We start from the raw sequence: 15,329 nt of genomic DNA, 5'->3' as shown, positions 1-15,329 counted from the left end.
TGTGTTGTAATGATCTTGATTAGTGATGAATACGAGAATGTTGATATTGATTTGGAAAATATGAAGTTGGAATGAAGGTTATGACATTATGTGGGAAAGATGACTAGTTATGTTATATTGTGTTATAGTGATTATTGTTGTTGTTGGGTTGTTGTTGATTGTTTTGGCCGAGTTGAATTCTCGGGGATGCTATATGTATAGGGGAAATGCTGCCCAAATTTCTGTAGAAAAGTGTTGATTCAAGATTTAAGTCCTAAAGTCTTATGGCTAACATTTGGTAAATGTGACCATTTATAGATTTTGGGCGAAACGGGAATTGAATTTGGAAAGGCGTAAAGAGCATATAAGGTATGTAAGGCTATCCCGATCCTTCTTTTGGCATGTCCTAGGTGTACTAGGATCGGATTTGAGCCTCGAAAAGTATTCTGCTCATCGGAATCCGCATTTGAAAATACCCCTTTTCCATTCAATGGAATTGAACCCTATAAGTATGCTTTATTGAAAGAATTGTGCAAACTTCCGCAAATTGTCTAGAAAATTATGGAATGTCCCCAGAACCTCCGTAGGTGACTTTATAAGCTTAAAATACGTAATTTGAGCCCACCGCTTCGTTTGTCCCGAGGTGGGCCCACTATTTCCGATTTTACCCTTTTGTGTTTATGACTTGTCTTCGAGCATTTTTTTTTAAGAAATATTCTAACTACTCTTTTAACTACTAAATAAAAATTGTTTTAATATTTCATTAAGCCTTATGAATTGTTTTGAAACTTGGGAACGATCTCAGAAAGATTATGCTTCCGTAACCCATTTTGACATTCGAATTTCACTTACTATGACTCCGTTCGATTTCATTGATTTGATCTGTCATTCGATATGCTTCATTGAGTCTCTGGAAATATATATGGTATTTTTATTGCATTTAGTTTCTCACTACTCCATTCGTGGATGCCTCAATGTTTCTCACACTGAGCCCGGGCCAGGATATGTTGTCAAGCGTATTTCATTGCATTGTTCGCCGCGCCTCGATGTGAGGGGGCAGGTATACATGTACATGGGTTGTGGAGTATGCTGTGCCATGTACACACATTCTGATATGATATGATCTGATATGGCCATCTGATATGATATGTTATGTTACGGGGTTATCCCCTATTCTGCTCCTTATGTGTGGTGGCACCAGCGTCGGGGGGTGGCCACGTTCTGTTTGCCGAGTCCCTTGGCAGGGGTCGGATATGATATGGTATATGTTTCTGTACACACTCCTCATGTTTCGAAAATATGCATTTGATACTTCGGATGTTACACTCACTTCTCTGTAAGTTCTGTTTCGGTTATGATCTTGTTCCGTAATGGGACCAGGTACGACATATGTTTCCAGCGAATATTATTTATGTATATGATCAGCATTTTGCTAATCTGGATATTCAGTTCATTTTCTGTATCTTCTGCTTCGATTATGACTTTGTTTACTACGTTCCGTGCTTTACATACTCAGTACATATTTCGTACTGACCCCCTTCCTTCGGGGGCTGCGTTTTCATGCCGCGCAGGTACAGACGACAGGTTTGCTGATCCGCCCGCTTAGGACTTTATTCTGCTATTTTGGAGCGCTCCTTTATCCGGAGCCTATATTTTGGTACAGTCTTCTGCTCTTGTATATATGTACGCTATTCAGGGGTACGACGGGGCCCTGTCCCGTCTTATGATTCTGTTATGTTCTGTAGAGGTCTGTAGACATACTTGTGTGGGTTCTGTATATGTTTTGGGTTGTTATGATCGGTGATGGCCTTATCGGCCTCTACGTGCAAAATCTGTTCATCTGTGATATTTAGTAGTGCCAACTAACCTTTATATTAATATATTTTGATAATATGCTGGTTTGGGGTATCGGGTACGTTTGGGTGTCCAGTACGGACACTAGTCACGGCCTACGGGGTTGGGTCGTGACAATTAACTCCACTGCGCATCTCATCAATCAATACTATGTCGCTAGCAAATCTTATAGTGATAAGCATAATAAGGAAATCCAACAATTTCAAAGAAATTGAATGGCTTTATTAGCTGTAAAAACTCGGAGAGAAATCTGAGTTTTTTATAATCTTAATTTTTTTTTCTTCTTGTTGTTTTTGGAATTGGTAAATTTAGAATCAGTATGAGCAAAGACATTTTTGAACCAAAAACACAGCAGCGGGTAAAATTGACCCATTTCTAGTAAGTCACGATATATTCGACCCTTGTCCCAAAATAGAATGTGTTAGCTTACACACGTCAATAAGTAAGCCACCGCTTGTTCAACTACCAGCCAAAACATAACGTAACAATGAAAGCGTAACGTAAAACACCGCAAACAACCGTCACCAAAAGCCCCTCACTATTTACACTCACACCTCCACACGTCACCATTACTCTACACGTGGCGTCTTATTACTAGTCCTTCACTAAAATATACTCAAACCCCCTGTCACTTTATCTTCCTCTGCCTTTTTCCAAATTTCTTTCTTCAAAAAAAACAGTCAATCAATCTAATTACAAACGCAACTTTATCTCATAAAAATAGAAGAGATAAAGAAAAAAAAGAAAAAAACAATAATGTATCTATACATAGATTATCAGAATTCAATTACATAGATTATCAGATTTAATTTTATTAGCTGTATGTACTATAAAAACTGGGAGAAAAATCTGAGTTTCTGATCCTTCTTTTTTGTTGTTGTTGTTGTTTTTGGAATTGGTAAATCTGGAATGTGCATGAGCGATACGGTGAAAGAAGACTTGTTATTGTTGTTGAGAGGAATTTGAACACAACATGTCTGCAATTTTGTGCGGAAAGAGATCTAATTTCTTCGAAGATTTACAATCGCCGCCGGTTCCTAAGAGGATCCGTTGCTCCTCATTTTCTCCCCCGCGATCTCATTATTTATCGGCGATTGATCATCTCCTATCGCTGTTTCCACATATGGACAAACAGGTAATTTTATTTTATTTGGAGTTTATGTTTGTTTTGCAAGTTTCAGCTGTATACAGAATTCATTATTTATCGTTATGTTGTACTGGACTGGAAATGTTGATAATCCTTTATGTATGGTGAAAATTTATTTGGACAAACTTTTTTTTTTTTTTTTTTTTTTCAGGAACTGATGAATTAAGTAGTTTAATTATTTCAGAGAAATTGTTTATCTGGAGTTTCTGTTTGCTTTTGAAGTTTGAGGTGTATAAAAATCTTTTGTTTAGCTGGACTGGAAATGTTGAGAATAAAAGGTTATTTGATAATTACATTTCTAGGTCGGGAAGTAATTTACGGTGCAAATTCATTTGGACAAACAATTTTTTTTTTTTTTTTTTTAAAAATTATATTATTTTGGAGTTTCTGTTTGCTTTTGAAGTAAACAAACCCCTTTGGTAATCTTACGCTTTGTTTGGATGGTGGTTACACATTGTTTCGTAATGAATCGTATTAGATTGTATTGTATTGTACTGTATAGTTTTGATGAATACGACGTTTTAATAGATTGTATCGTTTTCGGTCGTTATATAATGTCACAATTCAGCAATTGTGGATACAGGATTGAGTTGTTATAAAATAGGCGGTAAAGGATAAAATAAGATTATCAAATAATAAGCAAAGTCAAAATGAGAAAAGAAATTAGGTAGCGACGCTAGTCGGTCGTTACATAAAATGATAAGGATGGATTTAACGATTTAAATATCAATCAAAACAAACATTGTATTTAAACTAACAACACAACACAATACAATAGATAAGAACCATTCCAAACAAGTTGTTATTTGTTGTACTGGACTGGAAATGTTGAAAAGACAAAGAAAGCTTATTTGATAATTACAATGAATTTTTTGAAGTTTCAAGGCCGTGAAGTAATTTACAGTGCAAATTCATTTGTACCAGACAGGTTTCTTTATTTGAAATCAATAATTACACTGCCAATTCATTTGAGTTTCAGCTTTTGGTTTGGAAACCTTTAGTTGTAACATCCTTTGTTTATCTGTTGTATGAATGTTGACTGACAAAAGAGGGTTGATTGTATATAGTTATTCTATTTGATTTAGCTTTTGATGTGGCGGATGATAGATTTTTAGTGAAATTTTGGAAGTTTCGAGGTCATTAAGTAATTCACAGTCCAATGCATTTGGATAAACAGGTTTTTTTCAAAAACCAAAATTTTAAGTAATTTAGTTATTAGAGACCAACTCGTATGGAGTTTCAGCTTTGTTTTGGAATGTTGGCCGTACATATCATTTCTTTATATCATTATTGTATTGGACTGGACACATTGATGTATGAAGAATATGTTGATTATCTTTTGTTATTTTAGTTAAGCTGCATCATTGTATTCCTTACCGGAGGCGCAGATGTAATCAGCTTTCATAAAGAACAAAAAACATTTTGTTGAGAGTTAATTTAATATTAACATCTGTCGTGTCATTTGCTGCTGGTTTGATTGCAATGTATGGATCACTTGACACAAGTGTTAGTTGAATTTAGCATTGCCTTGGATCTTGATCAATATTTTGATCTGATGCCACTGCAAGCAGGAAATTAATTTTATCACTTGCTTGTTTTTTTTTTTTTTTTTTTTTTTTAAAATTAGACAGAATACAAATTCATAGTCACGAAGGTTGGAAAATTTCAAGGTCATTACAGTTGAATGTGGGGATTTGTGATGTGTGCTTCATTAGTGTTAGCGTTTAAAGGAGATGTCGAAGTAACGGTGAGTGGGTGGTTAAAAGAAATATGATTTCCGAACAATGCTATCCGGTATTAGCACGTGAAGTCGTGTCGTTAGCGCACAAGCTGAGGTTGAGCAACTTCTACATTTTAGTTTAATGATGCATCTTGAGCCTCTTTTTTTCCCCAAGCTTGCACGACATGCGTAGACCCATGATTTTGGTCCATATAACTAACTGGATGCAGTAGTTTTTATCTGGGAAATGGTTCACTTTTGAGTTTAAGCAGTAGTTTGGTGAAAGGGATTTAGAGATGTGTAGATAATGACTGCAAAAAGTCGTGGCTTGTGCAAATATAAGTCCCAGAAAGGAAACACAAGATCGTAGGAAGATATCATTTTTATTGGCTTTTCCAATGTGGATATATCTTGGAATTACCAGTATGGTTGCTAATTGCTGGTCTTCACTAAGAGCATCTTGAATTGACTCTGCAATTGCAATGAAATCCTGACATTGTTTGGAGTTTATTGAGTGATGCCAGACCTGGAATTGCGAGAGAAGGAGGAGGTCTTGGAGTGTTGTCCCATTTGCACTGATGTTTCTTTTTTTTTTTTTTTTTTTGGAAAGTAAGAACTAGGAGAGCTTTTGAGGGTGTTTAGATGAATTTTATAAAGCTGAGGAGAAGTCCCTTATCCCTTATTTCTTTTTGGTGCACCCACGATGTTCCTTGTTGTATATAAGATTGGGTGTCTTCCATAGGAAACTCTCTTTTTGTAGGTTGTCTCTTGTATATGAGCTTTGTCCATTTTTAATGAAATTTAATTACTTTATCAAAAAATAAAAAATAAAAAACCTCAAATGGCCAGTGGGTTCAGTGGCATTCTGAACTCATAAAGTTAAAATCCTGGATCCGCCTAGATGTTAAGGCATAGTTGATTGAGTTGGTGGATATTTACTTGCACTTGGTTGCATCCACAGTTTGTTGTTTTAACTGTGTGTTGTTTTAACTACTTAGCTAGTCTGAGCTTAAAAAAGTTACATGTGAACATTGAATTTGCTAGAGGGAGCGTATTTCGGTTACTCTATCTAGAAAGAGGAGCACTTCAGTGCTCATTCAAATTCCTAATTTGTAAACTACTGAAATTTTCGTTGGTCATAAGTTACACAGTTATGCTGTTGAACTTATAAAAAACAGTTACGCAGTCGAAGTAAGTTTACTCAACAATCATTATTCTCAAGTAATTACTCTAAAATCCTGAATCCTCATAGTTCGACATTTTTATTCTGAGGCACAATAACCTCCTTTATTTCAAATTTCCTTAGCAATCACTTTATGTTTTAATTCAATTATGATATCTATAAAAATAATAAACACTGAGACCCAAATCAAATTAATCCTGTGGAAGCTGCCTTGCCAAATGCCAACACCTTGCTTGTCCTATTTATAGGAAATTCTTATTTTTAGGAAATTAAATAGATATGCATCTAAAATTAAATTATAGTCGCAATCATGCTAATTAGGTTGATAGTACTTCTATTCTTTGTATTTGTGGTTGTCGTTTCCCGTTTAAGATTGACATTACGATGATTATTAGTTTAATCTTGCATTAGTTGGTAAAAACTCAAGTCACTATTACACTTTCACAGCTTATCCATCTGAGGTATCTTTGGTCTTATGGGGAGTTTAATTTCAAAAAACCCATTTGAAGTTTCGTTTTTCTATGATGGGATAGTGAAGAAAGGTAAGTAAGAGGGGATGGAGGGCAACGTCAGAAAGAAAAATGCATCCAGACACCCAAGGGTGTGGCCTAGCGGTGGCTGAAAAGTTGAAAACCGTAGAAGATCAGGGGTCGATTCCATAGTGATTTCATGCCATCTTCCTAAGCCTTGGTAGATAGAATTACCCGGTATCTTTGCTGGTGGGAGATAGCAAGTAACCAGTGGAATAGTCGAGGTGTATGCGAGTCGGTAAGTAGTTGCTTTACTTGGTTACTGGCAGACAAGGCAGTCCTTGCACAGGACAACTTAACTAGAAGGGGTTATCAGCTGTATTCCAGATGTTGTTAGCAGAGACAATCAACCATCTCTTTCTACGCTGCAAATGGATGGATCAATTGTGGAAAATGTTCATCAACCTGGGAATTGGATGGGTAATGCCAGAAAGTATACTGGATGTCTTAGTCAGTTGGATGGAGAGGTTAGATTATCCAGTCAGCAAGAGATGGAGTATTGTCCCAGCATGCATTTAGTGGACAATATGGAAAGACAGAAATCAGAGATGTTTTAAAGATAAAGGAAGCACTATCCAGAAGTTAAAGATGAGTTGTCTAGTCCTTATTACTTTTGGTGTAAACAAGTATATATAGAAGACACAGAAGATATTTTTGATGTTTGAGATTACAATTAGATAGGTGAGGAAGTAGGATCCCCCTTGAAACTCTAAAACCTTTTGGTTTGACGACACAACTTGTGCAGTCAACTTTTTATATGAAAACTTGTTACCACTCTCAAAAAAAGAATAATGACTACAGATCTCGTATGAAATTTGTCAAATAGCTATATAAGTTTCAGTCCAAAGTGTTTTATGTTTGAGGTAAGTTGCTCAGATTCTAATGCGAGTATCCGATACGGGTGCGGATCTAAAGGTCGGATATCATCGCATGAATTTTAGGATTCAGGTATGGATCCGAGTGCGGATACGGGTACTAAGATACTGCCAATAAATGTATATTATGACATACAAAGTATATATGTCGATTAATTAAAGCTATTGAATGAAAACTAATAAAATTTAATTCTTTATAAACACCTAATGTTGTATTCATAAGATATCTTGTGTAATAGCACACATTTTTCATATTTTATATAACTATATATAACATAAACCCAAAAATCAAATTAAATACCCAATCAATCTTTACTTCTCGGTCATAGATGTAGTCAAAGCACCTAAGGTAAGTTGGTCAATTCTAGTGTGGATCCTGCAACCACACCCATACCTATGTCATGTCGACATGGGTGCGACAAGGATTTTGAAGAGTCCGAGCAACATAGTGATTGTCAATATAAACAACTAGGTGGTAAACTTATTAGTGCAAGGGTATAATCTCTTTTATTAACAGCTCCTCGCGTTATTTTCCTAAGACCAAACCATAAAAGGATAGCTTTTGTGAAATCATTCAATATCTTATTCAAACTTAAAAGAAGAAAGGGAATTAAGGAAAAGGGCAGAGCGAATTTGCTTGAATAGGGTAAAAGAAATGGAGGCTCGCCTCCGGGGTGCTTTGCGATAAGAATGTGTCGCCTAGGCTGAAAGGTAAGTTCTACAGAGTGGTGGTTAAACCGACATTATTATATGGGGCAGAGTTCTGCCTAGTCAAGAACGTTCACATTCATGTGGATGCTCAGGTGGATGTGTGGTCATACTAGGAGAGTTATGATTAGGAATGAAGATATACGAGACGAGGTCGAAGTGGGTTCCGTGAAGGACAAGATGAGGGAAGCGAGACTGAGATGGTTCGGGCATGTGAAGAGGAAGTGTGAAGATGCACCAGTTAGGAGTTGTGAGAGATTGGCGATCACAGGAGTTAGAAGAGGTAGGGAAAAGCCGAAGAAGAACTAGGGGGAGGTGCTTAGACAGGATATGGCGCTCTAGCTGACTGAGGACATGACCTTAGATTGGAAGATTTGGAGGTGGAGGATTAGGATCGAAGGTTTTAGGTAGTTGATTTTTGTCGCGCTGTGTGTGAGAGAGGTGGGGGCTGAGGACATGACCTTAGATGAGAAGATTTGGTGTTCGAGGATTAGGATCGAAGGTTAGTAGGTAGTTGAGTTTTGTCGTGTTGTGTGTGAAAGAGGTGGGGGGCTAGCCTTTCCATCTCGTCTTCTCCATTTCTTAGTTGTATCATTTTGGAATTGCGTAGATCATTATCTTTACGTGTGTATTACTATGTTGCACCATTTGTTTTGTATCTTGATATCTCGCTATCTTATTTTTGTTGCAATCCTGCATTGACCACGTTTTTTTTTTGAGTCGAGGGTCTATCGGAAACAACCTATCTACCCCGCAAAGGTAGAGGTAAGGTCTGCGTACATCTTACCCTCTCCAGACCCCACTTGTGGGATTGCACTGGGTATGATGTTGTTGTAGCAGTAGTGAAGGTAGTAGTTTTCTCATTATAAGTCAGTATCTATTTTTTTTTTTTTTGATGAGGTAAATAATATATGTCAATATCTATTTGTCATAAAAAAACTCTTTCCTTGATGGAAGTCACTCTATCAGGTTCATTAATTTTTTTGTCAAGTGTTTAGAATTGATGAAATCCTGAAAGAAATTGCTTATCCACCAACTCTAGTTTCAAATACACATAGTAGGATTGATAAAGAACAAAGAGGGACATCTACGGAAGCATCAATTACAGATCATTGGTTTGTGAAGGTCGTTGCTTCCTCTAAGAGAGAAAAAAGGCTTTTGTTTTTGTAACGTAATAAGGTTTTGGATTATTTGAAAATATTTCTAAAACTAATTATTACAACTATTTGAAAATATTGCTAAAACTAATTATTACTACACTCCAAGTACCTTCCAAATACCTTTCAACTTCTAAAAGAATTAAATTGGTTACCGGCTTACTTTTGGTAGGTGTCATTTGTAATTTGTATGTTGACTTTACCTAATCCAAAGCCTTGTTACCTTATAGAATGCAGGTATAAACATCAAAAGAAACACGTTCCATCTGGTTCCTACTAGAGCTATTTCAATTTCTCTTTGATTTCTTCTACTAATACTGTTACTTGGATTTAAAGTTCGCGATCGTTATTTTATTCTAAGAGGATTTCTATCCAATCTGATGGATCCAAAACTGGTATGATGTTTGCTGATTTTCATCTAGTGATATCATCGACGGATCTAAACTTTTTATTTTTTATTTTATAAATAAAACAATTCTATGAGGTTGTTGATTTTAGGTTTTGATAACATTGATTTGTAGGAGCTAGTTTTAGTTCCTGGTCACATTTCTATGACCTAGATATCCAGTTATATGGCATAGTTTCCTACAGCTTTTCTTGATCAAATGTTTGTTTACCCTGAAAAGAGGAGAATTTAACCTAGAGATACATTTTTTTAGTTGGTTGAGAGAGCTCTTCAAGAATGTGGCGATGATCTGGATTCTGCTATCAAAAGACTAAATGAACTTCGCTTGGGGTCTGCTGAGAATCTGGGCCCCCTCGGAGGAAGATCTGATGCTACCCAGGAGACCAGCACTCAGATCTTAACTCAAGGTAAACATCGATATTTAGTTTGATTCTTAATTGCTTGTTGCCCGATGTTTAATTCTTTTCCTCTTTGAATCTATTTTAACTGAAACTTGGGGAATGACTTCAAGTAGTTTCTTTTGTGACATCCTTTGTTTGTGTGCAATAATCACGTGCTATATAAAATCATGGCAAAACAAGACAATTGTGCCATTGGGGGGGGGGGGGGGGGGGGGGAAGTGATTATGTGACGCAACTTATAAAGACATGTCAAAATTGTGAATCTGTAATTTGTATGCATTGTAATTTGCTTTCTCTAGATGTTTGTTCAGTAGTATTCACTATTCAGTGCATCTATGTGATGTTTTCATTGATCAGTCTAATACCCTGTTCCTTGTCGAATCTGATGTGTTTTTTTTTTTTTTCCCTTCTCACATGGATGAAAATGTATGTCAGTATCCTGGCAGTTTGCCGCTCGTTCTATGTCTTGTGTATCATAATGGCTATGCCGTGTTTTTATATCGTGCTGGTTTAAGAACTGCTTATAATTTTTACTAGAAGGCACACATAGCTAGTGTTTTCTGCACCCTTTAATTGGAGGAATTAGTCAGTTGTAGTCAGCATTTTCTGATTCATAAACTTGATTCTGTTTCACAAACTTAATACTTCCACCGCTGCTTATGGTAAATTCCTGCACTACTTTATTACTTATCGACTTTGATGCATATTTATTGAATTTTAGGGGCTACTCAATTCTTTACTCTTTGTTGTGGTGGAGAAGTGGATGCATAGAAATGTAAAGAAAATAATGAGCAGTTATTTAAAATATTTCTTTTCTTTGATGTGTTTGACTTGTCAAAATGTTGATATGGCAATCAGAGTCCCTTCAAGCCCAACGTGATGTTCATTTATTAATGCCAGTTTGTTGTTATGGGTAAGCTTTTTAGTTGATTTTAAGAGAAATATCTTGTTTCTTTAAATGGAAAAGGGTCATATTTGCCCCTCTACTTTCTAATATTGTTTATATCTACACTCCCTTATACTATTCGACTCTAATGTTGTTGAACAATAAATTATTAAAGTTTTCAGGTGCTAGAAAAAACACTAATAGTATAACGGCAGAGGGGTAGATTTGGACCGAAGTATAACGGCAAGGGTATATAGTCAAATAGTATAGCGAAGGGTAGATATGAAGAATACTAGTAGTAGAGGGGAAAATGTGACCCTTTTCCATTCTTTAAAGCACTTTACTTTTGCCAAATTGCCTTACTGTATGACCCTGACACCGGACTGAAACTTTTGTTTGGTCTGGGCACTTGTTTTCTTAACTGGTGAGCTGAGGCCACGGATTACCACTGTGCTTCGAGACCCTGTTGAGAAAGATGGGTGACCTGGATAATTCAGGAGTTAACTGCCACAATGAAGTAAAAGTGTAAAACTGCAACCAATCTTGCTTTATTACATGCTTGCTGAAATGATAAGTGATGTCCCTCTGAGCTCACTTTCTGTTGATACTTTTACCATTGTTTCTTAGGTGTATCATTACGTTTGTTGGGTGCTTTTGAAGTTCACTAGCACAAGTCTGTTTATACTGGTAGTCTCCTTGCACATTTTGGTGCAGGTAATGGTGGGCCCACTCCTGTAGAGGATTCATCTGCAGCAAAAGAACTGCACATGGAGAAAACAGAATGGGTGGAGGTGATTGTTAGAGAGATGAGTAGTGCCTCAAATATAGATGATGCTAAAGCCCGTGCTTCACGAGTTCTTGAGGTCTATGAGAAGTCCATTTGTGCCCACGCAGCAGAGGCATCAGCTCGAGTTTTCCAGCAGGTGGTCCAGAAATGTTAACTTTATTTTGTCTGTGTAACACTATGCCCTCTTTTTTTTCTATTGTTTTTATTCGCTTCACCTGTCTATCACTTACTATGGGCATGATATTCAGTTGTTTTTGGAGGTCCTCAATAGGATGTAGCTGTTAGGAGACATCAATTGTTGCACAAAAATATGGAAAGCAGATATAGAAAGAAATAAAAATAGGGTTTCCGCAGAATGTAAAGCAAACATCAAATATGATTAGATGGTAATGATACCTTTCTAAAAAAATGTTTAGATGGTTGAGGAGTTAATGTTTGATAGGCTGTTAATATAGATTAGTAGTGTTCTTTCCTTATAGCCACTCTCCCTTCTCTCCTCACCCCAACAAGCAAGGACCAAATATCCGTGTTTGTGAGGGTTGGGGTTGGAGATGCACTAGGTATTCCAGGCTAGTGGTCTTATTTTGGTAGGCCACCTTTACTTCATTCTGTCTAAATTTTGTGGCTTTTAAAAAAATGTTACTCTCACTTTCTCAGTGCTGCCTTTTGACATCAATAATACTTCCATTTCCGGAAAAAAAAATGTTAATTCATACATTTATATTGATGGTATTTTTCAGGAAAACATCATGCTCAAGCAGCAGTTAGAAGCTACTATTCAAGAGAATGCTATTTTGAAGCGAGCATTTACAATTCAACGTGAGCGTCAGAAGGAGTTTGAGGATAGAGGGGATGAGGTGAATCAGCTGAAGCAAATGGTGGCTCAGTACCAGGAGCAGCTGAGAACGCTTGAGGTCAGATTACCCTCTTCATATTTATTACTTGCTTTAATTAATCTGGGAACAAAGATAAAAGGTTGAAGAGATATGAGGACTAAAATCTGGTTGTCAAGCATGCTTTCTTCTATAGAAAGGGATAGGATGAACACCCCTCTGGCTTCCCAAATCCCAACACAAAAACTTTGTTGTTGAAGAGTCCGGAACCTAAATGACAAGACAAAAGGGACCAAAGTACCTTTAGCGTAAGAAATTATTGCGTTAAAGGAGTTAACCTTAACGTCCAGTTAACTCTGTTAAGGCAAGAATTTCTTGCGCTAAAGGCGTGCCTAAATTTTAGGCACCACTTCTCCCACACTTTGTAAAGTTTAGGTTCCAGGTGGCCCTTTTTGGGGTTGTAAAATGCCCGAAGTGAGTTTTTTTTTTTTATATATAATTATAATAATTAGGTTTAAGTGTGTTATTTTTTACGGTTTAGGTTTAAGTGTGATAACTTTTAGTTAATGTCGAGATCTTTACTCTATGTTAATTGTTTGACTAGAAAATATAAGTAATATTGGTATTAGTTGTACTAGACATAAATTTGCAACTTAACATTGTACTAACATTTTATACCAACATTATTCTACCTAATACATCCTACCAAACGACCCCTAAGAGTTTATGGCCAGAGATCGTGAATTGTTTTATGGGAGTTGCAGCTCAATATTTTTAATTTTCTGTTTCCACGTCACTTCTCATGTATGACATAAAGTGATTCTGTGTTATCAGGTTAATAACTATGCGCTCACGATGCATCTCAAGCAGGCGCAACAAAGCAGCTCTATCCCCGGGCGCTTCAATCCGGACGTGTTTTAATGTATATTATGTCCTGATTAATGGGTAGGATAGCAATAGTCATGTCCTACCATCGCTATAGGCAGCACATGATTCTGGGGATGATATTAAAGCCAGAATCTGTGGTGCTTGGTTGAAGTAAGTTCTAGACATGGTTTTACTTGCTTTTCTGTTGGTACTTCAAATTAGACTATGAATTTATACTTTTCTGGTCTTTTGTTAATGAAAAAAAAAAACTATTTGACTGATAATTAATATGCTTTGGGATTATGTTTCAATTCTATATTGGGCTCTGTTGCATAGGTGGTGCTGCTTATTAGGGCCGTTTCATGGTAGTTGAAATGACCTCCCGCTCACCTGTTTTACCAAAATTTCACCCATCTTTAGGGTCCAAGTTGTAGTTGTCCTCTGCTGAACATTTAAAGGGAGGTTCTAAGTCACCTGGGCTATGGATTTTTCTATTGTTTGATTCTCGAAATCACCTCTTGAAAAAAAGACCCTCGGGTCCAGACCTATAAATGAATGGGAAGCGACGTGAGGTTCCTTAATTAAAAGGGAAATTTAAACTAAAGGATGAAGATAGGGAGCACCTCTTTGACAAAAGTAGGCTACGTTCCAAGTGTTTCAGTTGACTTTGATTAGACTAGACTGCCAGAGAGAAGAACGTGCCAATGAGGGCACTGCCAAGTATTGTAGATAAACCTACTAAAGAAGAAGTTGAAAATATATTATAGCTGACTCCACCATGGGTTAGCCCATAAACTACAGCACACGAAATATTAGTAGAAAGACCAACTTGAGAGCGAGAAGACCAAGTTAGAGATTATTAGACGTCTTATATTTCTCTTTTGACAAAATTAGAAAGAAGATCAATACACTGTCCTTCAAAGTTTGTGCTTTATTTTCAATTTTTTAATGCTATAGTAGTTGAAATGTGGCCCCAATTAATTATAGTAGCTTGCTGGCAAGCAGGTGGTTTAGATCTCCTTATTGTGGGTGTGTTCTGAGATTTGAGATCCGCATTAACACAGACTCAACTTTCTTTTTTCCTGTATCTCGTAAATTAGAGCCCGTTTGGATTGGCTTATAAGTTGGCTTATAAGCTGTTTTCAGCTTTTTTGAGTGTTTGGCTGGCCAGCTTAAAGTCATTTTATGCTTAAAATAAGCTCAAAAAAATAATTGAACCCATTTGACTTAGTTTATCTAAAGCAGCTTATAAGCTGAAAACAACTTATAAGCCAAAAAAAATAAGTTGGACTACCCCAACTTATTTTTTTCAGCTTATAAGCTGCAAACAGCTTTAAGCTGTAAGCCAATCCAAACGGGCTCTTAGTGATTGGAAGCTGGAAATCCGGGCACAAAAGTATTCAAAAACAACTGGCAGTGCAGTGATTCTTTATTATCATTGTAGCAGCAGCCGATTATGTTGCTTGAGACATGCATGTTTGATCCTTCAAAAGTAGTGCATTTTTTTAGGATATGATATAGGTGCAATAACATTTACGTAGCGTCTTAGCAACACAGAGTGTTTAAACAATTTTAGTTTTGAATCCATATTCTAGAAGTACATTCAGTGTTGAGAATTTCAGAGGTCGAACTAATCAAAGTTTAAGTGTAGGAACCATTTCTGGAATGTAGTTTAACTAACTGTTGGTTTACTTTCTTTCCCGGGTTATATACTCACTATTTTAGTGAAGAACGAATAGCTATCACTGGCATAATTTTTGCAATAACCAGGTCAGTGTATAAAAACATAACAACACCAACATACCCTGTATAATTCCCTAAGATGGGGTCTGGAGAGGGTAGAGTGTACGCAGACCTTACCTCTATCTTAGGAGGTAGGAACGTTGTTTTCTATAGACCCTCGGCTCAAGAGAAGGTGCTAAGATAACAGTAATAATATGCAGTAATATCAACATATAATAAGATAGATGCAGTTAAAGAAAGAAACAATCAAGTT

At 36.6% G+C, this 15,329-nt stretch overlaps 1 protein-coding gene across 1 annotated transcript; it reads left to right on the top strand.

Annotated features, from left to right (window-relative positions):
- The first annotated feature begins 2,537 nt into the window (after positions 1-2,537).
- Positions 2,538-13,617, top strand: LOC132603141 (uncharacterized). Its single transcript, XM_060316059.1, has 5 exons — positions 2,538-2,968; positions 9,813-9,966; positions 11,561-11,769; positions 12,374-12,547; positions 13,301-13,617. Exons 1-5 carry the CDS (start codon positions 2,807-2,809, stop codon positions 13,385-13,387), a joined length of 786 nt encoding a protein of 261 aa, XP_060172042.1. The 5' UTR covers positions 2,538-2,806; the 3' UTR covers positions 13,388-13,617.
- Positions 13,618-15,329: the final 1,712 nt, after the last annotated feature.

This window comes from Lycium barbarum, chromosome 7, assembly GCF_019175385.1.
Source record: "Lycium barbarum isolate Lr01 chromosome 7, ASM1917538v2, whole genome shotgun sequence".
Lineage (NCBI taxonomy): Eukaryota > Viridiplantae > Streptophyta > Magnoliopsida > Solanales > Solanaceae > Lycium > Lycium barbarum.
Note: the sequence above shows the minus strand (reverse complement) of the source record. Positions and strands in the feature narration are given on the sequence as shown.

Bases quoted from the DNA above. Each gene is read 5' to 3' on its own strand.
- LOC132603141 (XM_060316059.1), top strand. From the start codon at position 2,807: ATGTCTGCAATTTTGTGCGGAAAGAGATCTAATTTCTTCGAAGATTTA. The intron at 2,969-9,812 runs GTAATTTTATTT...ACATTTTTTTAG, and splicing joins TTCCACATATGGACAAACAG to TTGGTTGAGAGAGCTCTTCA. The intron at 11,770-12,373 runs GTGGTCCAGAAA...GGTATTTTTCAG, and splicing joins CAGCTCGAGTTTTCCAGCAG to GAAAACATCATGCTCAAGCA.